The sequence below is a fragment of the Zeus faber genome, assembly GCF_960531495.2.
Source record: "Zeus faber genome assembly, chromosome: 17".
NCBI classification, from domain to species: Eukaryota; Metazoa; Chordata; class Actinopteri; order Zeiformes; family Zeidae; genus Zeus; species Zeus faber.
This window is the reverse complement of record NC_137204.1, coordinates 3,603,184-3,629,744: the sequence shown is the minus strand read 5'-3', so window position 1 is coordinate 3,629,744 and position 26,561 is coordinate 3,603,184. Positions and strand designations below refer to the sequence as shown.

At 43.6% G+C, this 26,561-nt stretch overlaps 1 protein-coding gene across 1 annotated transcript in view; it reads right to left on the bottom strand.

Annotated features, from left to right (window-relative positions):
• Nucleotides 1-26,561, bottom strand: part of ankrd55 (ankyrin repeat domain 55) — a gene marked incomplete at both ends in the record, with an annotated part of 154,044 nt that overhangs the window by 22,801 nt on the left and 104,682 nt on the right. Inside the window, 4 exons of the mRNA XM_080018326.1 lie at nt 6,976-7,050; nt 17,084-17,334; nt 18,068-18,235; nt 19,235-19,419. Coding sequence (XP_079874452.1) covers nt 6,976-7,050; nt 17,084-17,334; nt 18,068-18,235; nt 19,235-19,419 — 679 coding nt within the window. The remainder of the gene's footprint in view (nt 1-6,975; nt 7,051-17,083; nt 17,335-18,067; nt 18,236-19,234; nt 19,420-26,561) is intronic.

Here is a 26,561-nt window from a genome sequence, read left to right as displayed (position 1 = left end):
GACATATCATCTCCCAGAACTGGGCAGTACGGAGGCCCCCAGGATGCAGGCTTGGCCGTACCACGCCCCATAGCCATTCATCATGGAGGACCCCAAGTTGCAGGCCCCCCTTATGTTGACAACAACCCACTCGGCCACGCCAGACCCGTGTTCGATGGAGGGGCAACCGCAGCCGTTTTCCACTGAACAGTGCCACAGCGATCACCACTTAGAAGCTCTTCATGCCGGTCTCTCGACCTGGGCAGCAGAGAGGTCAGACACCACCTAGCGGAGAAGAAGGTGCCACTGTGCAAGGCGGGGAGCCTCGGCAAGAGAGGGTGCAGCCCGCTGTGTGTACGAGCAAGACTAGTGTCCTACGGACAGCCCAGCAACCTCCGACCATGTGAGGGTAGCATCTACCTGAAAGAGAATTTCCCAGGGGGACAACACAAACTATGTGAATATGTGGGGGAACACATCTTCAACCACTCAGTTGACGACAACAAACTCGCACCCTCAGCCGAGGACGAGGCCTTCTTCGACATCATGCGCGGTCGGTTCTTCAAAGAGGATGCTAACAGTTTGGTCCCATTTCGTAAGCGTCAGCATCCTCCCAACAACAGGGACCAGGCTCTCAACCTCCTTATGCCACTCTGCCGGACTCTAACAAGGCAGCCAGAGACGAAGGACCGCTTTGTGAAGAAGATCCTTCGCAGTGGACATGCCGAACCGGCGCCCATGCTAAAAGATGCCGTGGAGCACTGGTATACCAAGCTTTGGAGTCTACCATATCTTCCTGGGGGTCCTGGTTTGCTTCGGCCCTGAGCCAGCTGCAATCTTGGCCGACTATCAGCAGATGTTCCGCGGCACCTCCACCAAGGCAGTTGGTGCTGTCACATACCTCAAGGTGACTAACGCGGAAGCTCAGACCGAACCTGAACTTACCATCCCCAGACTCAAGCACCCAACTGGACCACCCGACAAAGGCTTTGACCTTATTTACCCAGGAACCGATGGGGAGCTACACGCAGAGGTTACTGATGTCTCACACATTTCAAGCTGAACTTGGCAGTTTGCGGTTCGGGAGTTTCTCCAGTTGGAAATCTCTCTCAAGATCCATGTTCCGGCTCTCACTTACTCCTTCACAAGAGCATTTAAGAACCGCCCTTGCCACAGCTGGGTTGCTGCGGCAAGCCGATATCCAAAGGGCGGCTCTACCCTCGACCCAGGGTATTCAACCCTGGAGGGTCTGAAACCTGAGGAGGACAAGGGAACAGCAAGCGGAAGGCATTCAACTTCACATTTACTCTTATACTAGACATAGTATGTCTAGTATATAGAGCCATACTCTCCATACTCTCTTTAGGAGCCACACTGCTCCTGAGTAAAAGGACTTGAGGATCCTCTCTGAGACCCTGAATTTCTTTAGCTGCCTGAGGTGGTAAAGACGCTGCCTCGCCAAAGTCCATGTTAAATCCTCTGTGATATGGACTCTCAGGTACTTGAAGCTTCTCACCCTGTCCACAGAAGTCCCATTAAAGACCAACCGCGCATGCGTCGGTTGTAATCCCCTCCTAAAGTCCACAATAAGCTCCTTAGTTTTACTGACGTTCAGGAGGAGGCTGTTGTCCTGGCACCAGAGTGACAGGTCAGCCACCGCCTCACGGTGGGCCTCCTCATCGTCGTCATTGATCAGGCCCTACACAACGGTGTCGTCAGCAAACTTGATAATGGTGTTGGAGCTGGACCTGGCCACACAATCATGTGTGTACAGGAAGTACAGTAGGGGTCTGAGGACACAGCCCTGGGGGGATCCTGCATTCAGGGTGAGGGAGCTGGATATGTGCCTTCCCACCCTAACCACCTGGGGCTGGGCTGTGAGGAAGTCCAGGATCCAGGCACACAGCGGAGTGCTCAGTCCTAGTTCTTGCAGCTTGACAGCCAGTTTGGTGGGACTATGGTATTGAAAGCTGAACTATAATCAATGAACAGCAATCTCACATAGGCCCCATTCCAGCCATCCATGTGCGTGAGCCTGGTGTGCAGTACCTGTGAGACCACATCGTCTGTGGATCTGTTCGGCTGGTACACCAACTGCAGCAGGTCCAAGGTGCGGGGGAGGGAGGCGCAGATGTAATCCTAATCAGCCTCTTGAAGCACTTCATGACCACTGAGGTGAGGGCCAGGCAGGCTGGAGAGGCGATCTTTGGAACAGGAATGACGGTGGACCTCTTGAAACAGGACGGGACCACCGACTCGGCCAGGGAGGCATTGAATATCCTAGTGAACACCAGGGCTAGCGGGTTAGCACAGGTCTTCAGTACTCGCCCAGATTTGCCATCTGGGCTTGCAGCTTTCCAGGTTTTCACCCGCATCAGAGCCCTCCTAACGTCATGCTCGGACACTGAGAGTGTGTGCTCATCCCCAGCGGTGTAACTCCGTGGAACAGCGGCTCTATTATTGATGTTGCTGTTGAGAGCGTTGGTGCATAAAATCTACGGGGGCCACCCCGTATCCGCAGATAAAAAGTCCCAATGTTGATCTTCCAAGGAAATGTGGATGAGGCCAGTTGCAGACGGGAAGAAACTGTTCTTGTGGTGAGAGGCTTTGGCCTTGTTGGACCGCAGCCTCCTACCACGGGAAGAGTTTCGAACAGTTTGTGTCCAGGGTGGAAGGGGTCAGCCACAATCTTTCCTGCACGCCTCAGGGTCCTGGAGGCGTACAAGTCCTGTAGAGATGGCCGAATGCAGCCAATCACCTTCTCAGCAGAGCGAATGACACGCTGCAGTCTACCCATGTCCTTGGTGGTTGCAGCAGCGTACCAGATGGTGATGGCGGTGGTGAGAATGGACTCAATGATCGAGGCGTAGAATTGCACCATCATCGTCTCTGGCAGGTTGAACTTCCTCAGCTTCCGCAGGAAGTAGGTCCTGCTGGGATTTCTTGACGATTGAGTTGATGTTCAGCTCCCACTTGAGGTCCTGGGAGATGACCTCAGGGGGACGGTAGCTCAGGAGGTAGAGCTGGTCATCTTGTAATCTAAAGGTTGCTGGTTAGATCCCAGGCTCCTCCTTCTAGCATGCTGTAGTGTCCTTGAGCAAGACACTTAACCCCTAATTGCTCCTGATGGCTGCGTCCCTCGGTGCTTGAATAATTGTAAGTCGCTTTGGATAAAAGCGTTTGCTAAATGTAATGTAATGATGGCTCCCAGGAAGCGGCAGAACCCCACAAAATCAACTGGGGAGTCACACAGGGTGATGGGGGTGAGTGGGGCTGCGTTCTTCCTCAAGTCCACAACCATCTCCACTGTCTTCACAGCATTGAGCTCCAGGTTGTTCTTGCTGCACCAAGTCAGCAGCTGGTCAAGCTCCCACTTGTAGGCGGACTCATCCCCACCAGAGATGAGCCTAATGTGAGTGGTGTTGGCCGCAAATTTCAGGAGCTTGACAGACTGGTTCAGCTGTTGGGTTAGGGTTAGGGTAAGAAAGTACAAGGCGTTCAAAAGACATAATCACCACAGAGGTCAGGGCGACGGGTCTGTATTCATTAAGTCCTGTGGTGCTTGGCTTCTTTGGGACTTGGGTGATGGTGGTGGATTAAAAGCAGGCTGGTACATGGCATGTCTCCAGTGAGGTGTCTAAAATGTCTGTGAACACTGAAGACAGCTGATCACAGCACAGTGCTTCAGGGTCGATGGAAAGACAGAGTCTGGTCCGACTCCTTTGCAGGGTGTTCTGCCTCTTGAAAAGCCTGTTGACGTCCCTCTCCAGGATGGAAAGAGTGGTCACTGTGGTGGTGGAGGAGGTGGGGGCCTCTAAGGTGAGTAGTTGTGAAGAGGTCTCCTGCTGTGGTGGGGGGGTGGAGCTGGAAGGCTGGGGCTTGTGGAAGTTACACGGGGGATGGTGTCTGGACTGTCCCATTGTCTTTCAAAGCGACAGTAGAAGTTCATCAGGTCATTGGCCAGGTGTGAGTTGTTCATGGAGTGAGGTGTTTTTGGTTTGAGGTTGGTTTGGTTTGTTTGAACCCTTTCCAGACAGAGGCAGAGTCATTGGCTGAACCTGGTGTTGGGAGTCTCTTTGAGTACAGTCGTTTAGCAACTCGCACCTCTTTGCTTAAACCTGTACTTAGCCACTTTAAACATATCTCTCTCCCCCCTGTAAAACGCCTATTCCTTCTCTAACCATAGCTATCTGAGTTAGGCTGTGAACCAGGGCTAGTCGTTGTTATAACTCACCCTGGTGCGTGATGGTACACAGTTCTCCTCACAGAAGCTGATGTATGATGTCACAGCCTCTGTGTACTCATCCAGACTGGTGGTAGCAGTCCTGAAAGGCGGTGCAGTCCAAGCATGCCTGAAGATCCTCCGCAGCCTCACTGGTCCACTTAGATGTCCTCACCACAGGTTTACACAGCTTTAATTTCTGCTAGTATGCACAAATCAGGTGGACCATGACGTGGTCAGAGTGTCCCAGTGCAGCTCAGGGCACGGCGTGATAGGCATTGCTTTCTGTGGTGTAACAGTGGTCCAAAGTATTCTCCTCTCTGCTGGGGCATTTAAAAAAACTGTCTATATTTGGGGAGATCATGGCTGAGGTTTTCTTTGTTTAAGTCGCCAAGGACACTAACTAGGGAGCCCAGGTTTGTCCACCACAGGTTTGTCCACATCAGCGGAGGCGCACAAGTGCACCACCGCGTCTCCATCTCCTCCAGCGTTTCACTGCATGCACAAAGGTGAGCGCACCTTTGACCAGAATGTTCAGTAATTCCACGGATGTGGCGATGAAAGTGGGAGATAAATCCACAGGGGTTGTAGCCCTGTTCTCATGAGCTCTTCTCTTGTGTACGAGCTCCCGGAATTGCCACAAAAAACGAAATTAACAAACAAAATAAGACACAACAATGTGCATCAACACACCGAGGCAACCGTATGAGGTGCCATGACAATGTATTTACAGGTTATTTACATCTGCATAGAGACTTAATCTGCATATTTCTGTACTGTTCCACAGTTTACACTGCTTTCATTAAAGATACCAAAAGAGAGATCCTGTCTCCAGGTACTTATTGGGAGAGTGTTTAGCTCACTGTATAGGCATGTATGGCTACATGTGGTAAGGGCAGAAGATATTTATATATATATATATATATATATAGTAGGAAAAAATCATTATTCCTAATGATAATAACGTTAAGTCTATAATATGATCTATCATGGTCACGTGATTAATTGGGATACCAGCTCTACCAACAGGGTTCACTCAAGTACACTGCCTTAACATTACATTACATTTCACAGACGCTTTTATCCAAAGCGACTTACAATTGTTCAAACACCGACGGAAGCAGCAATCAGGAGCTATGTGTCTTGCTCAAGGACACTACAGCATGCTAGCAGGAGGAGCCTGGGATTGAACCAGCAACCTTTAGATTACTAGACCACCAGCTCTACTGCCTGAGCTACCATCCCCCCTTAAATTAAGCCTTGTGAAATGAATCTATCGCAATCACTAGTAATAACTTCATAACAATATAAAATAGTGTGATCTAAATATCATGAAATGCTGTGTTAAAAAATTTAGTTCCCAACATTTATCATCTGCCAACTGGTCAATGCCACCCAATTTCAGCATTTTAATGTCATAAACTGTACTGAATCTATACTATACAGCTTTGCCAACCCCTCTGGATTGGCCGGGAGATTCTTTTACGTCAGTCTCCAGGAAAAGAAGAGATTTCTGACAGAATGAAATTATAATAAACCAAGATAGGGGACATTGTTTTGCTAGGTTGCAGGTTGACAATGGGTATTCTGCATTTGGCAATGTGTGACGGTTAAAGGGATCAGAGGGGAAAAGGGAGAGAGAGCACATAGGAGAGCACAAGCTAGAGAGAGAGCGTGTATGCGGTGTGTCTGCGTCATTGTGGTACCAATAATAAATGGCATCATATTTGGCACAATTCCATTGGCAGAATAGAGGCCACGGAATTTATAGCACAACCAGCCTACAAGAAACGTTCATTGACATTCAATCATTAAGGTCTGAAATATGAATCAAGGTTGTTGTGAATGAGGTTGTTGTAGGATTTGAATCGATAATGTAATGTAATTTACTACTACTAGTCATCCCAATCACTGACACCAAGTCTTGCTAAATACACACAGATTTGATTTGTATGGTGGGTGTGATAGAAACTTCATTATGTAGCATTTCAAATTGTGGAGGGCCACTGTAGCATCTTTCTAGATCCATCGTCAGAAATGTATCAAACACTGTAAGTGCCCTTCTAACTTTGCCTGGAGGTAATTGGTGCCGCCAGGGACAGAACACCTTCTTGTTGTTACTGCAGCCATCACAACAATTATACCTACTTTGTCTATTTGGCCTGACTGAAGGTTTTTGCAGTGTTTCATGGAAAGACATTTGAGCCAGGGAAGGTGGAACTCTAAACTAAAGGCATATTCATCACAGCTCAGGGGAATCCTCCTCCCACTATTGGTGGATGAAGAGGTATATACAGAAGTTTTTATGTTGTAATATAAATAGCACCAGTGTCTCATATAGCTTATTTGCCTGGAAAAGATAAAACAAGAATAAGCTTCATCTTCAAGTCGCACTGTTTTGAATGGAATTGAGATTCTCCAGTCATCTCTCAAGGCTCTCTATGTACTGTAGGCGTGCTATAGTACATCGGCAATATGTCACAGCCTAGCATCTCAAATTGCCTGAGTGCCCTGTGCTCAGACTCAGAGAATTGTAGGAATTGGTTCTATGAGATATGTGGGGAAACACCATGTTTTCTGATAATTAAACTGGATTCATTTGTGCCTTCAAGCTTGAAATTCAGACTTTGGTTATTTGTCAAAAACACCTTGCGTCAATTGTGAATTTGACGTTTCGCAGCATTCAGTGCCAGAGGAAAATGGGAAATAGAAAAAAAGTGCAAAACAAAAGTACTGGAGATGTTTTTCAACGTAGAAAAAGACAAACCGCTTACACCGAAGAGTACACTGGTCATGAATTGAAGCCAAGCAGTTCTCTGTTGACGGCACCTCCCATACCTTGGTCCTGTCTGTTGGCGGCAGGTGAGTATTTGGAGCTGAAAATGCTGTAAATGATAAAGTGGTGAAAATTAATTTAAAAGCAGAAAAAACATGCCGATACAAATAGCTTGTAATCAAATGTCCAAGGATTTTATTAACTCCAATGTAGAGAGGATGAATTTGTTTATACCAGGGCTGCTAAATGAGATCATATGAAAAGGGGATTTAAAATCAATCTTACAGGACTGGAGCCTTTCAATTTGGTAAATAAATATATAATATAAATATATTTACTACAAATATAAATATTTGTGGCAAATATAACAACACGTGATAACCTCACTGGTGAGTGTTTAAATATCTCAGCTGGTGACGTCATGCTAGTCTCAGTAGCAGGGTGGTAGTGAGTCGACAGGTCAGTCAGTTTCACAGCTTTTTTAGCATGGTGAAGTACTGAATAAAATTAAAACAAACTAAATAACAGCTGAGTGCCTGGCAGTGCCTGCACAAGCGCCTGAGTAGCAGAGTGGAGGAGCAGGTATTGATGGCTCTGTGGAGTGACAAGTCCCCCTGTTACCGAAGTGCAGGATTTATCATTTAGAAGTAAAGAGTATTTACGAGAAAAATATGGGTCCTGGGGACCAAATTTTTACAAAATATAGTCCCATTGCAACGGAGACCATGGTAAAGTTAAAGAGAACAACAGAGAGACGTGAGTGACATGGCACAGAGTGCACAAATAGTTTTGTTTCATTCAAGTATGAAACAAAGAAAAACAAATAAATCTGCTCACTCCTCATCAAATGACCTTCCTAATCCCTCACTCCCTACTTCTCACAACAATCCCATTCTCTTCACTCTCTCACTATATTAGTGCAGCAGATAAGTGCAAATGTCTGAAGAATTGTTCCCTTTGTGATACAAGCACCAAAATTGGCATGAAAAGTCATTTGGCACAACTAAAAATTCCATTAGCCACTTAAAAAATAAAGATGTGCGGCCATTGCCCGTACACAAAATAGTGTTTTCCCTAGTGCAACGGCCCTACCCATTACACTGCATCCCGAACGGAGAGCAGTAGATGAAAGAGAAGACTGACAAGCAGTTGTTGAAATAACAGTTAAAAGGTATTTAGCTTTTTGAAGTTAAAATAAAAGTTGAAATAACAGAGTGGATGTTGTGGCACAACCAGTGACACTGGGGACACCACTGCTGTGGAACTCAGCATGGGGTTCAGTGTCAGTTAACTATACTACTGATACTCATTTAGGCATAATGCACTTGGAGACTTAGTATAGTTTAGTGTCCCAAATCCTATGTCATGCCCCATATATCAATAGCTAGTACAAGTGAATTAGTTAGATAACCCCCACACGAATAGACAGGATGTCTGAGCGTTTCCATGCTAAATTTAGTGCTTGTATCACAAAGTGATATGTTGATATAATGTTTTTTAATTTATCTGACCCACTGTATGTCTGACTCTGCAATGTTTTTTGTTTATCTTTGTATCCGTCAGTTTTTATGTCTTTTTGGTGTAGATATGTATCCCTACAAAGTGCAACTGTTTACACCTGGCATTAACATGTGTCTTAGGTGATCACAAGTAGACAGCTCTAAGTACGTCGGTTTACACCTGGCATTAGAGTGTGATCGGATTACTTGTGATAGGATCTCACTTCACCACTCTATATGCAAATCAGATTTATTTTGTTTCCTGTTTCTTACTTGTATGGAAAATGAAAAAGGTATACCTAACTCAGAGAATTGGAGTAGAGATTTTTTTCTCCTTCAGACAGCAGTGCACCGTGTGTGCCGCGCCAGTTTTCCTGTGTTTTTATTTTAGATTTATTTGTTTTTGTTAGTATGGTGTGGGGATGGTGTGGATTGAGCAATCACACCTGACCTAGATCTAGATATTTGGGGACCCAGGATCAGAGTGGCTGCATACCTTGTTGTTGGTTGTTGTTGTTGGTTGGTCTCATGAGCAGCAGGTAAAACCCCCATCCCCACACACTCAGGAGAGGAGCCCCTGTCATGACACATCTCTATCTGCTCCCAGGCTAATTCCAACTAGCCCTCTCTCTACAATAAACTGGTGTGTCTACAACACTGTGGTCTGTGTCTCTGTATCGGAGCTCCCTGAAACGCCACTTGATGACACGTGGTATTCCAAACTGCTACAATTGCACCTGAACAGGGCATGGGGAAGGGACACAGAGGGGCCGAAGATGCCCTGGAGCCACCAGCGCGTTAATGGGCGACCTCAGCACCAACCCTCTCCCAACTGGCAGCAGAAGCACCCAGGGTTAGAGGACTGGGGGAGAAGCAGCCACAGCAGCCACCACGGGTAACTGCCTGCAGCTAGGTCCCCTCCCTGCCCAGCAGCCACCCCTCCAAACAGCCCCCGCAACAGCCAAGTCCGGCCATGCCTTCACCAGCCAGCACAGCAGCCTGAGGCCCCATGCTCTGGAAGGGAGGAGGGAGCAGTCTGTCGTCTCTCTGGAGGAAGGAAGCCGGTCGACCGTGGTATTCCCGGGAACCAGGTCCCCTGGAAGGGGACCAGTTCATAGGCTCCAACCAGGCATTCTCCTTGGCCTCAGTTTGGTGTCAGGGGTATGGGGTGTGGGGATGGTGTGGTTTGAGCAGCCACACCTGACCTGGATCTAGGTAATTAATTAGGAAACGAGCAACAGGTTAAAACCCCCATCTCCTCCATCGGATGTGAACAGTAAGACTCGTAGAAATTAATGTAAAGGAGAAGAACACAGATTTAGCTACGGGAAAACATGGGCATGATAGTGTAGATATTGCCTTGGATACATTTGGATATACAGTGCTGCTGCAATGGGAAAACTACAACTATCCTACACAGATGGAAGATGGATAGCATACATACAAAATGGTTAGCATTTATTTCACCCATACACTGTATAATTTTCTCTTTAGGCCACATACCTGTATCTACATTCACCACCCTCTAACTAACCACAATGGCATCTATTAAGTTTGTAAGTTGGAATGTGAGATGCATTTGCTCACCAGCTAAACCTAGAAAAATCCTAAGTCACCTCACCAGAATGAATCCCAGCCTCTGTCTACTGCAATAAACTCACCTCACTGCCTCTAAGCACCTCAAAGTTGGAGCTAAATGGGTTAATCAGATCTTTTCTTCATCATATAGTTCTAAAGGAAAGGGGCACTTCTATTTTGATCCCTAAAAGAATCCCATATCAGAATAAAATCACCATATCAGACACAGAAGGATGATAATTCTTAACAGAATTATCAGAAACATGAAGTTAACCATAACTAATATTTATGGCCCAAATGAGGACGACCCAAATTTCTTTCACAACATATTTTCAAAACTCATGGAATTCTCAGACTATATCGGGAGGGGATTTCAACACAGTACTTGTTTAGACTGTTCACAAATTAGAGTCATGGTGTTCATCTGACACTATAAAAATATATGAGTGGTCCTGCTCTTGGCGATTGTTGGCGATCAAATAATCCATATAATAGAGAATACTCATATTAATCACCACCCCACAAAAGCTTCCCTAGAATTGTAAAGTAACTCTTGTTATGTCCAAAATCACTAAACCTGAAATCCACCCTATTGTAATCTCAGATCACGGCCCAATAGGTTTCGGCCCTATTAATGAAACCAACTCAAACTATCCTGGCATGTGATGGTACAACATCTCACTTCTGAAAGATAGAGGATTTAACAATTTCTTTCCAGAAAATGGACATTCTACATTTACCAAAATTACTCTCCAGAAATATAACCATCCTTACTCTGGTAAATGGCAAAGACAGTTCTCAGAGGTAGGTATTATTTCATCTCCGCTCACAAGAAAAAGAAATAACAAGAATGTCAAAATAAACTACAACAAAAACAAAATGACTTGTACTCCCAACAAGCCCATTCACCCACTGAGCAAATCTGAAATGAGATAGACAATAAAATCTCAACTCGATAACATCATACAAAAGACAATTCCTCATGCAACCATTTCTTGCCATTCAACTGCAATGTCATAAAGAAAAAACACTCATCACAGCCATCAAATGGGTCATACATCACTCACCCTGCAAGACATTAGGGATGCAATGTTACACAGTATGTTATCGAATCGTTCAGTACGCCCCCTACAGTTCAATACCCATATGTGAAGCGCGGTATTAGGACATCATGGTAGAAGTTAGTGCTGTTAGTGCACACTTCCTATTTAATCCACTCTTTGAGCTCCGCTGGCCACATCACTTCATTTTGTCTATTTTTACGGCAGCCTATTCAATCACAAGAAACACAAGATAAAACTACATAGAAATGTTTTTGTAAAGAGTGTAATCAATCAAGGTGTCCAGTCGGAAAAATGGCTGTCCATTTTTTATTATGGACTTCTCTTCAGACACTTGCTTCCACTTGCACCAGGCGCTCGCATCACTTCTCTGAGTCCTCTCCTTCCACATTCTGACTCTCTGCTGGGAACCCGCCCCCTAGACACCAGAGTCAATTACCCACTATCCTTGACACACCCCTTATGAAAACCTTTTTTACTTTTTTTTCCCTTAAATATAAAGTTACTGAAACCATACCGTTACCGTGGCCCAAAAAACATGATACATACAGTTCCGAATTGTGGGCCCACTGTACCATTGCATCCCTAATCAATAAAATATTCATCAATAAAATATTTAAACTTTGACTTTTATAATAAGCTTATAACGTTTAGAAAATAAATCAAATATATCAAACATTAACTAATTTCTCGATTACATTGACCTCCCAAAACTATCCACAGAGAAGGCACATTCGATCAACCTCTAACTGCAGAAGAACTCAAGAAAGCTCTCTTTTCTATGCCCTACAATAAATCACCTGGCTACCTAGTGGAATTCTGTAAACACTTCTGGCCACTCATATCCCCACTATTCAACAGAATGGTTACAGAGATTAAATCAACCTCCACCATGCCTCCACACATGAATACTTCTCTCATTTCAGTTTTGCTCAAACCCAATAAATACCCAACTCTCACCTCCAGTTATAAACCCATAAGCCTAATTAATTGTAAGTTAAAGATCATTTGTAAAACACGAACCAACAGAAATGAACAGCATATCTCAAAGAAATAACTTAAACCTCCTTGAATGCAGAAAAAGCCTTCGACAGAGTTAATCGGACATATCTTTTCTTCACCCTCAAGAAATTTGGCTTTGGAGAGTCAATCATTCAATGAATCAAAATTCTGTATAACTCACCATCTGCTTCTGTCCAACACCAATCATTACACTTCACAGCATTTCACTCCACAACCTGACATAAGACAAGGAGGGCCACTCTAGCTGCAGTCGACATTTTGCTAGCGAACCATTTCTATTTACTGGAAGTTATGCCTGCAACTCTGCCGCCATTGTCTACACACGCGATAAACTGATCGCTCTGCAGTGGCCAAATCTTTGGGCCGGAGAGAAGCCCTCAATTCCGGAGCAGCTGAGGAGGAGACAATGGGGATGCATATTCACTCAGTAACTGTGAATCTACAGACAAAATATTTTAACTATATCTCTTTCTCCACCACCCTTCCCACCAATTTGTCAAGTGCAGAACTAGAGAAAATAAGACTTTGGATCTGCTGTATGCAAATGTTAAAGATGCCGACAGCTCCACTCCCCTGCCCCCTCTTGGCAGATCCGACCACAACTTGTTGCTCACACCATCATACAAGCGAGTTCTTCAGCACCATCCTGTGACAGTGAGGACAGTGAGGAAGTTGTCTCACAAGGCCATGGTGACACTGGGCGGTGCCCTGGAAGCCACTTACTGGAATGCTCTGTATGAACCATATGGTGAGGACATTTATGGCATAACAGAATGCATCTCTGAGTACACAAGCTTCTTCACTGACAACACCATCCCCACAAAATAAATTTATTGCTACCCAAACAACAAACCTTGGGTTACCTGTGACCTGAAGGCCCTACCTAATGAATATAAGTGGGCTTTAGGACAGGAGACCAAGCAGAGCTCAAACACATACAAAGGGAACTAAAACAAGGACTAAAGAGAGCAAGGACTCCTACAGAAAAAAATTGGAGGAGAAACTGCAGATGCAGATCTCACCTCCAGATGGCCCCACACTATCCCTCTGAGCAGCCCCCAGGACCTCTCCTCAGGACTTTTCCAACATCCACCCCCACCACCAGATAAGACCCCAGTACTTCTTCACACCTCCCACACTCCCACTGACACCCACTGCAGACACTGCCACGTCCCCCACTCCCCAGGCTGGACTCCACATATACAGCCAACCAGTTGAAGAGAGAGCTGGAGAGACTTCACCAGGGCAAGGCTGCTGTACCAGATGGCATCAGCCCCTGGGTGGTGAGGGAGTGCGCTAACGAACTATGTGGAATAGTCCAGCACCTTTTCAACACGAGCCTGCACCTCAAGAGAGTCCCTGTGCTATGGAAAACATCATGTCTGCCAGTACCAAAAATGGGGCGTCCCACAGTCCTAAACAACTACAGTCCGATAGCACTAACCTCTCACACAATGAAGGTCATGGAGAGACTGGTCCTAGCATACCTCAGACAACTGGTGAGCTCATCATCAGACCCCCTGCAGTTTGTGTATCCTGGAGAACATGCAGGTGGATGCCCCCATGGTCTCCTGGATTGAGGACTACCTGATGGGCAGACCGCAGTTTGTGAGGCTACAGAGATGTGTGTATGCACCTCTGGTGAGTAACATTGGGGCCCCCCAGGGAACTGTGGTATCTCCCTTACTGTTCACCATCTACATGTCAGACTTCAAAGTCAGTATTCTGTCATCTGCAGAAATTCTCGGATGACACTGCAATTGTGCGGTGTGTGTGGAGGAGAAGTCCTTCAAGTACCTAGGTGTCCATCTGGATGACAAACTGGAATGGTCCCCCAACACAGAGGCCATATACAAGAAGGGCCTCAGATGGCTTTACTTCCTGAGAAGGCTCAGATCCTTCAATAACTGCAACAAGATGCTCCACATGTTTTATCAGTCTGTTGTTGCAAGCATCATCTTCTATGTTGTGGTGTGCTGAGGCAAAGGCATCATAGCAAAGGACACCAACAGACTATATAAACTCATAAAGAATGCTGATTGGATCCAAACTGGTCGCAATGGAGGAGGTGGCGAAGGACAAATGCTGGCAAAACTGATGGCCATCTTGGATAACGTCTACCATCCCCTATACTACATGTCAGCGAAGCTAAAGAGCACCTTTAGTAACAGACTCATTCAACCCCGGCGTATAAAGGACTGATACAGGAGGTCATTCCTGTTGGGTGCTATCAGACTCTACAATTAATCTGCCTTTGCCAGGCCTGCTGTTATTGGACTGTTCGTGGACTAAACTTGCTTTTATAATTTGTTTTTAACACTCAGCTCTTTGCACTTGCTCTTTGCACATCAGGACTACCAGAGCACTTGAATGTGTCCGAACACTGTGTATATCTGGACTGCTATTGGACTTGGACTTGCCTTTTTATTTACTTCACTCTACCTATTTATTTATCTATCTATCTATCTATCTATCTATCTATCTATCTATCTATCTATCTATCTATCTATCTATCTATCTATCTATCTATCTATCTAATCTATCTATCCTACATAATCACATTTTTCCCTTATTGTGCATACACTAAGTAGTAGTAGTAGTATATACTAAGTTTCCCTTCCTCAATGTTTTCACTTTTAGTTAAAACTACATCTGCTTTGTTTGACTAGGTTTGATTAAACTTGTTTTTCATTGTGTTTGTATTTTTTGCATATTGTTATAGGCAAGACTTAGAGCTTCCACTTTCTGTGAATCGGCTGCTCATTCTGAGGACGTGATCAGCTGCTCTCCCTCGTGAGTTCTGGACGAATGTCTGTTATGACATGATAAAGTTCACGTTATAACAAGACCATAGTTTGAATTTATTTTGTATTCATTTATTTTTCCCCATAATAAAAGCCATACATGAAATGTCCAATACACAACAATACAACATTGTCTATCAATATTAACTGGGCTGGGCCGGATGCGGTCCTCGTTGTTGCATCTTCATCCATCGTCAATGCCATGAATGAGCAAAACCCAAGTGCAGGGGTTTGCAAATCCGCGCTCATGGATGAGTTATCCGTGGGTATGGTATATAAACCATGCTCATGGTTTCCTGACATTTTTTTTTCCATGCTGTTTGATTCTGTTATTGCTATTTTTCTACACTGATGTCACTGATATTTTACCGTTATAATGCAATTCTTTAGCATTTTTATTGCTATGATGTTTTACTACACTAATGTAGTTTGTAATGTAATGTTTGATGTTTTGATTGCTATGTTTTTGCCAAATTGTCATGATAATTACTTATTCTATTTTAGTCCCCCTGATCGCCAAAGGTGGTGCTTTCAGCATGCGCAGGTCGAGTTTCTCTCTTAACAAAATCACTCGTGACCACCTGGATGATGTGAGGCCCCAGTATAAAAGGCACATGCACCCAGGGAATGGCCCTTACCATCTCCTCGTCATATCAGCTGGTAGTATTGTGGATCAGCAACAGCTCTGAGTAGCTTGGTTTAGCTGTGGGGGTCCAGCCACTAGCTCGCCCTGGAGTGCAACCACGGACACAACATTGTTTGGGACATTTTTTTCATCCCCTCAACCCAACTTAACTACCCCTCACAGTGCAGGGGAACCAGGCTTCAAGGTGCCGCGCCTCCCAGAACTCTCGTGGTCAGGGAGGCATCTTCTTAAGGCAGCACCTCAGCGACTGGGTACCACGTACTTCAGAACCCTGGTTTTGCCCTATCCTAGATTTCAGAGGACTGAACAAACACCTCAAGCAAGGTCTCCACTTTTCACATGCTGCCCATGGCTGGTTCACAAGCATCGACATAAAGGATGCATATTTTCATGAGTCTTCACAAGGTGAATGGCAGCAGCACTGTTCTACTGTGTGCAAGGGGAATGCAAATCCTGTCATATACAGTATGGATGACTGGTTGATATGCTCCCAGTCAAGAGTGTGGGCACTCACGACAGCGGCCAGACCCTTTCAGATTTGGCTGAATGATCTTGGCTTGAACCCAAGGGTGCTTGATGCCTCATTTCTCTACATCTGGGGAAGAGGAGGGCATAAATCGCCAGTAGGCTTGGGTGATATCCCAAATGTTATATTGTGATGCAATCGATATTATCGAATATCGACCCAAGCCTAATCGCCAGGGAGTTTTGCAACTCAGAGCCATCAGAGGACTGAATGTCCAGCAGCGCACCGAACACATAAATGTGTTGGAGCTGCGTGCAGTTATGCTAGCTCCCAAATATTTTCCTGGTCAGATCAGACAACACTTCAGTGATGATGCGCAGCCAACCAGCCCACTGGGCCAGGACGCACAGGCCCACATGTGGCTGGAGGGCCATGCTTTATGCTTTTCCCCCAATCCCATTGATCCTGCCCATGTACATAGTGCTCATGGGGAATCACAGAGGCCTGAGTATGACCTTTTTTTAAATGCAAAACTTTTTTTAACATTTAAAACGTACAATATGTATCAATAATTTAAAACACAATCATTCTAATTCATTATATTGAATTTCAAAAACAAATGAAAACAATTTAACAAAGACAACATACCCTGTTCGTCGCTTTGAATGTATGGAACAAAGTTCTGACAGAGGACGTCCAAGTGGCCCGATAGACTCTGTTTGTCAAACAGACTGTGTGCACGTTGTGAAGTGCAGGACTGATTGGATACAAGTGACTGCTTGGACTCAGTTTTGCACATGTTTCTAACAAGCACCCGGCCGTCTAGCTGGCTGTCACACAAGTCATGCTCGCTCTTGCTCTTCTGAGATCGATGATGGAATCGCTGCAGCAATGGCGGTGTCACATATCTTTGTTGTGCTGCATTCTGGACGCCTGCCAACCAGGATTTATCGCTCATTATAGGGGGGAGACTTTGTGTCCTCATAGGAAACAAAGTCTTCGTATCCAAATTGTTGCCAATGTGGTCACCAGGAAGTTTTGCCTTCACCGACGAGGAGCCAATGGGAGACGTGCCCATCATTCTGTCAAACGTTGTAATAATGTCATCCACCTCCGACGTCTCTCCAGCCAGTAATCCTTCATAGTTCGGTTCTCTCTTGCAAGGCTTGTAAACCTTCTTCCTTTTACATGAGAAGATTTGATTGAGCATATGGAACTTGCCCTCTTTCTTTTGGGCCATGCTGTGTCCCTGTAATGGTGGCTGTCCTGCTGCATCAAATCTGGAAGTGAAAATTAGTGAATCACTTGTAAATTGACACAATTCACTTACATACAGTATCTGCTCCAAACATGTTGGGTTTTAGCCCATTTACAGCATACACCCCCAACCATTTTCCTGATGGTTCACATTTCTATATTTTTAATATTCTCTTTTAAATTTTTTTCATATCTCTTTCCTGGGATTCAACCATAACCCCTATAATAGTGGAAAGAATATAACCTTATATATTTTGTTTCCTTTTTTCCCCATTGCTGTCATCAGTGGTTGAAGTGTAAATATATAAGTGCCGGTGTGCCACAAAAATAAAAATACACTGTTTTAATTTGTTTTGTTCAGAGAAATGGGGAACGGGGAGTGGTGAAACGCAGTGGAGAAAATGTGCCGGTAATCCCCTTAATCACACGTGGGGGGGCAACTCACAGCTTGTGCGTTAAAATAATTAAAAGAAAAAGTGTGCTGCGACTCAATATAATATGACAAATTTTGCAATATGTCAACTTGATTTGTCCACTTGAGAGAACAGAATACTGGCAGCTTACACCAAAAAGTAAAACGTAGAAGTGCTGGTACTGCCACTTCTAGCACTGGTTGTCATAACTTGATTGTGATATATATATATATATATATATATACTGTATATAATAGGTTTTATTGTGATTATGATAGTCAATCAAAACACTTCTAGCATACAATAGAAACATTGGAAGAAGTGCTTCAAACTTGCAACGTACTTGTTAACTCTTGAGAGGAGTTTAACGCAGGCAGTGTGGCCACAGTACATTGCGTACGTCAGTGGTGTGTTCTCGTTGATGTCCCTGGGACCAGGCTCCGCACCTAATTGAAGTAAAGCTTCAACACACTCCTCCTTTCCAGCTGCTGATGCCCAATGGAGTGGAGTCCTATAAGGCACGTAACAAAGCTTGGAGAGTACAAGTGAAGTTCAACTCTGCATCAGAACCAATGTACTACACTAAATGAGTATGCAAACACACTTAGTACTGTATGTCCAAAACAATAGTATATGCAAATGATATGTAAAAGGTACCAGGATGACATACTACATCGGAAATATTCACATTACTACTGGAAAGCTGTTGCGCAATGCATTGTGAGAGTAAGCAGCCGCCCTGCATCCAAAATGGCATACTATGCACTGCAAACTGCACTGTCAGTATTATCATCTAGCGAGTTTTAGTATGTGAATGAAAAGTAAGGACCTTGCCCTCACATATATTGTGGGATACACACTAGCACAGTGTATCTGAGTTTATTCTGTACACTATAATATTTAACCAGATGTAGCATGTCAATCTCAGATACAATTTCATACTTACTATAATTTCAGACATACTGAACACTAATTTGGCATACTAAATAGTATGCAATTGTGCTTATATACTAGTGTGCCACAGTTCAATAATTAACGTGGCAACTTGAATCTTCAATAAAAAAAGAAAACCAGACCAGAGCACTGCATGTAAAATGATATTTCACAAATGCAATTATGTGCACTATTTGGACAATTTACTATTTACAATGGTACGTACTATTTAACAGAAAGAAATGGAAAAATGGCTTTTTTACATTTATTTAGATAATTTTATGTTTGATTTTCACTGTAAGTGTAGAAATGGGAAGACTCTATACTTCTTGGTTCATAATCTGCAGAGAGTCCGTTAAATTGCAGACTATAGACCAGTCTAATTCACATTACAGGGAGTTCTCTGTTTTAATTATAAAAAATAAGGCTTAATACAGCTGGTAATGGTATACATAGTCTGATCACAAATAAAAACAATTTCTCTTTCCCTCTATATGTGTCAACACAAAAGCAACCCACAATTCATTTGCAAGAAAAAGATGAATAAGTGAATGAATAAATAAATATATTAATTAACCTTTCATCCACATCCAAGGCTTGCAAGTTTGTTTCGCTGAATCGCCCCAACTCCAAGAGGATGTCACTGTAACCTGCTGCAGCAGCGATGTGGACGCAAGTCTTTCCATTTTCGTCATCGTAGTTGATCACAGAGGAACCCAGAGGGTGGTCGAGGATGAGAGAACACATGTACCTGCTGCCACTCTGTTGAATGATACAACAAAGAGAAAACAAACAAAGCATTCCCACATCATTACCTTACCCACAATATATCCCATTGAGTTATAAGAGAAGATAGGACAAGATAACACTTTATTAATCCCCGGAGGAAAATTCAGGCGTGACAGCAGCAAAAATGTAGAGATCTATCTACACAAAGTTAACATGAAACAAAAGAATAGTTAATCACAGCATTTACAAGCAAGGTTTTTATTGTTAACCAAAAGTGAAACTTTAAATGAAAAACAAAATAAATGTTCCTGTTAATTATAATAAAAACAAGCCTCCATTTCTATGAAAACTGAACCGAAATTAAAAGAAAAACACTCAAAACGAACTGAAATTATATTCAATGACAAATGATATTGGGGTGTGGAGAGGGAGTGCAATTTGCACACCTGTCTCCTTGACCGAAGGTACCTACTGCATGCCAGTGATGCGCCCAGGTGTGATCGGCGTGACAAAACAGTGTGTTTTTATTTTAGATGTAAGTGATTTTATTTTATTGTTTCCTTATTGAACAAAAGAAGCACCGTGTGTGATGGGGACACGGGAACGGGATAAAGGCACGGCACGAGGGAGAGGTACGACGGCAAAACTAAACAAGTGCAGCATGTTGCATGCTATGGTGATGTTAAGACTGCAAGAAAATATATTATACCAAATTATTATTTGTCTGTTATTATGTAGTAATAACCATGAACTGCAACTTTATCACGGGGTCATCCGGGCCGCCCAAGACCACCATGTCCACATCCTCCATCTGCTTCCTTGCTATAGCACCTCCAGCCTTAAAAAATGTAAAAAACAACTTTTATATCAATCCATGATTTTTATTTAAACCATTTAAGAGTAGAACGACAGAGAAAACGACATCTACCAGCTCCCTAAACTCTGCCAGCTGCAGCAGATTAGTGGGGGGTTATTCATAAGCGATCCGATTCTTTTAAATGGCTGTGTTATAGGAATAAAGGGAACCGGGTCTCGCTGGGTGATGAGCCATTATTTTTCTCCAAGTTTAACAGACAGATATGTTGTGCTATTTGCAAATGCCCCCCACCCCCCACCCCTATCTAAGAGATAGCCTATGCTCGGCGCGAGGTGCCCTGGCTGAAGAGGAGTGCACCCACTGTCACGTCAGGTTCACAAAGCAAGTTTCAGATGGTATTACTTTGATACAATTTTTTCTTTTTAAAGGTTATTTTTTATTTTATTATTTATATGTGAAAATGTATGTTTTATAAAAGTAATAACCTGGAGTTGCAAATTCTTCACCAGACCAACCACGCAATGCGATACCAGCCGACCAAAAATCTGTTGCTCTGCAGGCTCCCAGTTTCCCTGGGACTGGGGGTCTTCTGTAGTTGTGTGGCATGGTGCTTGGGCCTTTCCTGTGGTCGTGGAGTGTCTTTACGGCTGCGGGAATCAGGGGTGGCTGCGGGGCCTTTTCCGCTGCTTGGAGGTGCTACATAACTTATTGGGACAAGTCCCGTGCACTCACCGGTGGACATAAACACACACACACACACACACACACACACACACACATATTCAGGCAGACTCATCACAGACATACACACACCACCAGCACCTGCTTTGAACACACTTCCAAAGACACCTCCTGATTACATCCCTCTCCTTTTCTCCCTGGTGGTCTAGTGGTTAGGATTCGGCGCTCTCACCGCCGTGGCCCGGGATCGATTCCCAGTTCTAAATGTGATTAGCTGATGTGAAGGTGATTGGCCACAATCTACTATCGCTCCAGGACCTGTACGCTTCCAGGACCCTGAGGCATCCAGGTAAGATTGTGGCGGACCCCTTCCATGCCGGTCACAAACTGTTTGTAACACTTCCCTCTGGCAGGAGGCTGCGATCCAACAAGGCCAAAACCTCTCCACACAAGAACAGTTTCTTCCCGTCTGCAACTGGCCTCATCAACAAGGCCCGGGACCCGCCACTGAAACGGACGCCCCCCCCCCCAATAGACACTACACGGTCCTGTACACCCTAAATTGAATGGGTATGTCAATGCATTACATTAATGCACATTCCTCATTCTTCTGGAGTCTTATCTGTGAACCTTGCACATACTGTTACACTTTAGACAAAACATTTGCACATTCCTGCACAAACTGTACAGCTTTACGAAAAAAAACAAAAAAACAAAAACAAAAAAAAAACAAAAAAACAGTCTTATTTTACATATACTTATATATTTTACTCATTGTTTTACATTTATGTTTCATGTATGCACCGTACACCAAGACAAATTCCTTGTACATGTAAACTTACTTGGCAAAAAAGACCATTCTGATTCTGATTCTGATTCTAAAATGTTTTAAAGTAGAGTGACATTTTCTACAAAGCTCACAGCTACACTAACAATAACGAAAAATGGTGAATAAAAAAATGTGACCCGCTTAATGGTCACATTTTGAAATTGGACATTTTTGTTTTTTCACATAATATTAAGGTGTAGAATCTTCAAAACAAGGTATCTCTTGTGGGAAGAACGCAAATATTAATTTATTTATTAAGGTTTTGCAAACAGAAGTTCTGAGAAATCATGCTTTAAAGTTTTAGAAGCATTTCCAGTCTTTTGCAGCACAAAATACACATTCAGAAGATTTGGATAGTGCTGCACTCCTTCAATACGATAATGTTGAATGTGTTTTTCTGAAATAATATAATAAAAAATTTTGAAAATGCATAATTGAAGTTAATCCTTGATTTTTAAGTTTAAGTTAATTTTCTTTCCATTCTTCGTTCACTATAACTGTCCTCCCTATGTGTTTATGAGTAATGGAACATAGATTGACAGCCAGCCAAACTCCATTCAATACTGACATGTGAGTCAGGAAGTTAGCATCCTTACTCTTGAGTTTAATGACTTTCACATTGCCGTCACATTGTTGTAATTGAAAAATAGTGAAACTATAAAGAAAAGGAAAATAGACGGACTACTTTCTTTTAAAGAACCACCATATACAGAGCTTGTTGTTGCGTTTAAGCATTGCTTATGAAAGGGACGTCAGCGCTTCTTCTTCGTGTCCTCTGAGCCAGCGTAAGCTACATCAGTGCAACAGTTTTTGCAACAAACATGGTGTTGCCCGGGTTAATTTAAAATTATTTTATTATTATTAGTTTATTTTATCAAAACAGTTTCACATTCTGACTTCACATCAATTGGAACATTGAAGGATAATCTTAATTTGAACGTTTGCATAAAAGGGAACCATAAATTCACCGTTTGCAATGTTATGCAAATTTAGCAAGTTGGTGAGTCCCCCCCCGTGAAATGCTGGTGGATCTAAGCAGCCTCTACTTTTTAATATTTATGTAATATTTAGAAATCAAATGCAGTTTTGAAAATACATTGAGAGATAGAAGCAACTTGAGGAATATAAATCTCATTTTGGACGAAGAAAGGGCTTTCCAATACTTTTCACTTCTAACCAAAAAAAAGCGGATGTATACTATTTTGTCTCTGCGTCAAAGTAATTTGTAGATTTCACATCTGACTTGTGCTGCGGATCAATTTTGGCCAACATATAAGAAATAAAACACAGCAAAACGCTGATCGCCATTGCTTCCAATGCAATTCTCCCAGGGAAAGCCCTTGCGCCAAATAACAAAATCTCGGAGGTGCTCGACGTTGCACTGCTACGTCACGCATGTCCGAGGCGCCATGGCGCCAGTGCCTGGTGACATCATCTGCGGCACGCGCTGCATCACTCCCTCGCGCGAGCAGCAAGCGTAAATCAGGCTTGAACAGTCCAATATATGCCTATTCAGTCAAGCCTCTGTGAAGCAAAACAAGCTACTGCCGCCTGCAGACCAAAGTGGAGAGTTTGGCCATCTTATTTGCCAGCGATATTACATTTCCCCATCGATGAAAGGCTTCATTTGGCTTCCCTGGCACATTCCAGATGAAGAAGAAGAAGAATCTTTTATTGTCAAACAGCACACCACACTACAACACATGCACATGCTTTGGATGGTGGCAGGTGAAATGAGGCCTCTGCATTTAACCCATCCTGGCTTGTCCTTCCTCCGGGGGGGCAGCCTGGAGCGGTGTGTGGCACGGTGGCGCAGTGCATTGCACTGCTCACAGCAAGAAGGTCCTGGGTTCGATTCCCGCCTGGGGCGCTGTTGGCACCGTGCTCCGGCGGGTTATCTTCCAAAAACAGGAGCCTTTCTGTGTGGAGTTTGCATGTTCTCCCCGTGTTCACATGGGGTTTCCTCCACCTCACGTCAGTAAGGACCCCCACCAAAAACATGCACCCATCATCGTCTGACCAGCGATGGACACTTATCACCTGGTCCCCGGGCGCGTCCACGTATGCTGCCCACTGCTCCTGGCTGTGCCCCCGGAGGAAGGACAAGCCAGGATGGGTCAAAAGCAGAGGAGCCATTTCACCGGCCACCATCAAGCATGTGCATGTGTGTGTGTGTGCAAGCATGTGTTGTGGAGTGTCGTGTGACAATTAAAGACTGTTTCTTCTTCTTTTCTTTTCTGGAGCACTGGGCAGCATTCGTGGACACGCCCGGGGACCTATGACGAGTGTCCATCGCTGGTCAGACAAGGAGTGGATTAAGGCCCTTTTGGTGTTTAAACTATCCTGTCTAAATCCTGGCCGATAGACAATCAGCTCTGGGAAAGCGATTAGCAACAAGATGTGAAACAACTCAAGTGACCCCAGGAGATCAGTAAACTGAACGGTGAACCCCTTTACCATCCTTCCCCCGTCTCCCTCTGATGGTCACACAACAAGGACTTCAAAAGAAGAAACTATGAGCACAAACTAAGAGCACAGGGCACTCAATATACAACAAGGGGCAAAGGACAATATTCACACTTTACCTCTAGATAACCCCCTTACCTTTCCCCTTGAAAATACACACACACACACACACACACACACACATAAAAGGTTTAATGTGCAATAAATAACAGCTTAAAAAATCATTTTGATGGTACACTTACTTGTAATATGGAGAAATTGGCTACAGTAATTACCATTTTTTTGCCTGGTACAATTTCTTTAAAAAAACTAAAAATAATTACCAATAACTTGTCGACCTAAATGTCCAGCAATAATGCTCATGCAAAGCACAGCCACTCCTCCTTGCCAATGGCATGGATGAGAAGGGCCAGGTGCACCTGGCGCACACACATCAGTTGGCGCGCGCAGGCCCTCACTTGCATTGTTTGTTTCACCCTCTAACTCACGCATGCAAGCTGATCTGCCAGGCCGGGCAGGGGGCCGATCTTTGCGCCCTCTTTTTTGGTACCATGGGGAGACAGGCTCCGGGGGAGTCATAGACCGAGTGCTCGCTGAAGCCGCGAGGTCCATGCAAGGGGTGCCTAGGTGTACATTACAGTATATTGTGTCTGTAACATAGACTGTTATTGAAACATGACTGATAACGTTAAAATTTGCCCGGTAAAATTAATGATTTTTAGACACCGGACCAAGTTTTACAACAGTGATGAAAAATTGCAATTGCACTCGAAATCTGTAGGGTGCCAAATCCCAAATACCAAAAGTAACACAGTGCTGCTTTTATATATTTTCTTATTAATGGTACAACTATTACTAATATTACAATATACTCAAATTTGTTGAGTAGTTAGAAATCAATTTGTATTTTTATTTACGTTGCATTTACCATGAATGTCATGTTAAAATGTGAATGTCTGAACATTTTCAAACCCTGATATGTGATTTGTTTTTGGGGACACGGTTAAAAATATTGCTTCAAATCCCTGAGTTGGCTGTGATGGAAGGAGTTGTTTGAATGTTCCACATAAAAGTCCAAATTAAAGTGTAGTGTATTAAAGTTAACTAAATTAATCAAATGTAGGTAAATTGTGACCTACCGCAGTGAAAACCGCTGTCTTGCGCCTTTCTAAAATCACCAGGAGCAGCCAAATAAGTTGAAAAAAGCTTTCTTGAAGGAAAATGAGATTTTTCCAAATTGGTGTTCCTTTGTGGGGTTTTTTTTATCTCTCAAAGTATTTTCAAAACCGAGTTCGATTTTGAAATAGTGGAAAAATGTTAAACCGTGGAGTTAAATATTCCCGTTAGATTACATAGGGAAACACAGTTCACTTACCGGGATGCTGAATAGCGCTGATCGATCTTTTCTTTTGAAGTGACCGACCAGGTGAAGATCATTTCTCCATATTCCATGTGATGTGAAGTCACAATGTGAAACCGTTTTGATAGAATTCAACCTTTAAATCTTACTACTTTTACATAAAAACTGAGACATCATTGTGGAGGTGGCTTGTACCAACGTCTACCATCGAAGAAGAAATTGTGATGTCACTGACGTCACTTCCGTAAACAAGTTGAGGATCTGGTTTCACTTGTCTGTGAAAACTTCCGTCTCTTTGTTGTTATGGATTACAAGAAGCCGGTGGATGAAGATCGAAATCATTTCGTGGACCTTTATCTGACCAGGGCGATCCAAGTCAGTGTAAGCAGTGCTGGACTTGAGAACGCTGAAAACGACAGTGCTACTGAATCTGATATTCTGATTTCAACCTGAATGTGATGATGAAACAGAATATTTTCAAGAACCACAGGAGGAGACCGTTACAACGGAAGAAGTTGATGACGTGATGAAGTCCGTTGAGGTTGGTGATTGGCAGATTTTCAGATTTCAGATTTCAGATTCCCGAGAATCATATTATTGATAGACTCCACATTTTGTTGTGTTGTCCGTACTTTTAAATTCCAAAATAATTCCACTTTTATAAATGTATATTTTTACTGTAAAATAAAAGCTTTTTAAAAAACAAAAATAGTTGTGTGTTGATGACGCTGTTTAACATTCCCTCAAAACACATGAACAAGCAGTGATTGCCCCATTCACCAGGATGTTAAGTAGCCATGTGGCTTTGTTTGTTCGCCAACCCCATTTGCATTCTGGGAGCTAGCTGAATCAACCAAGTGTGGGTAAAACTTTGAAGGTTATTATCTCAGAATCACAGTTTGCCACACTCTTGTCATTAACAAGAGTGTGGCAATCAACAACCCTGAAGTATGCGGTGGGTCATAATTATTTGTGATAATTGAATATACTTAAAGAAAAAAACCCGCCTACATAACAGCTTT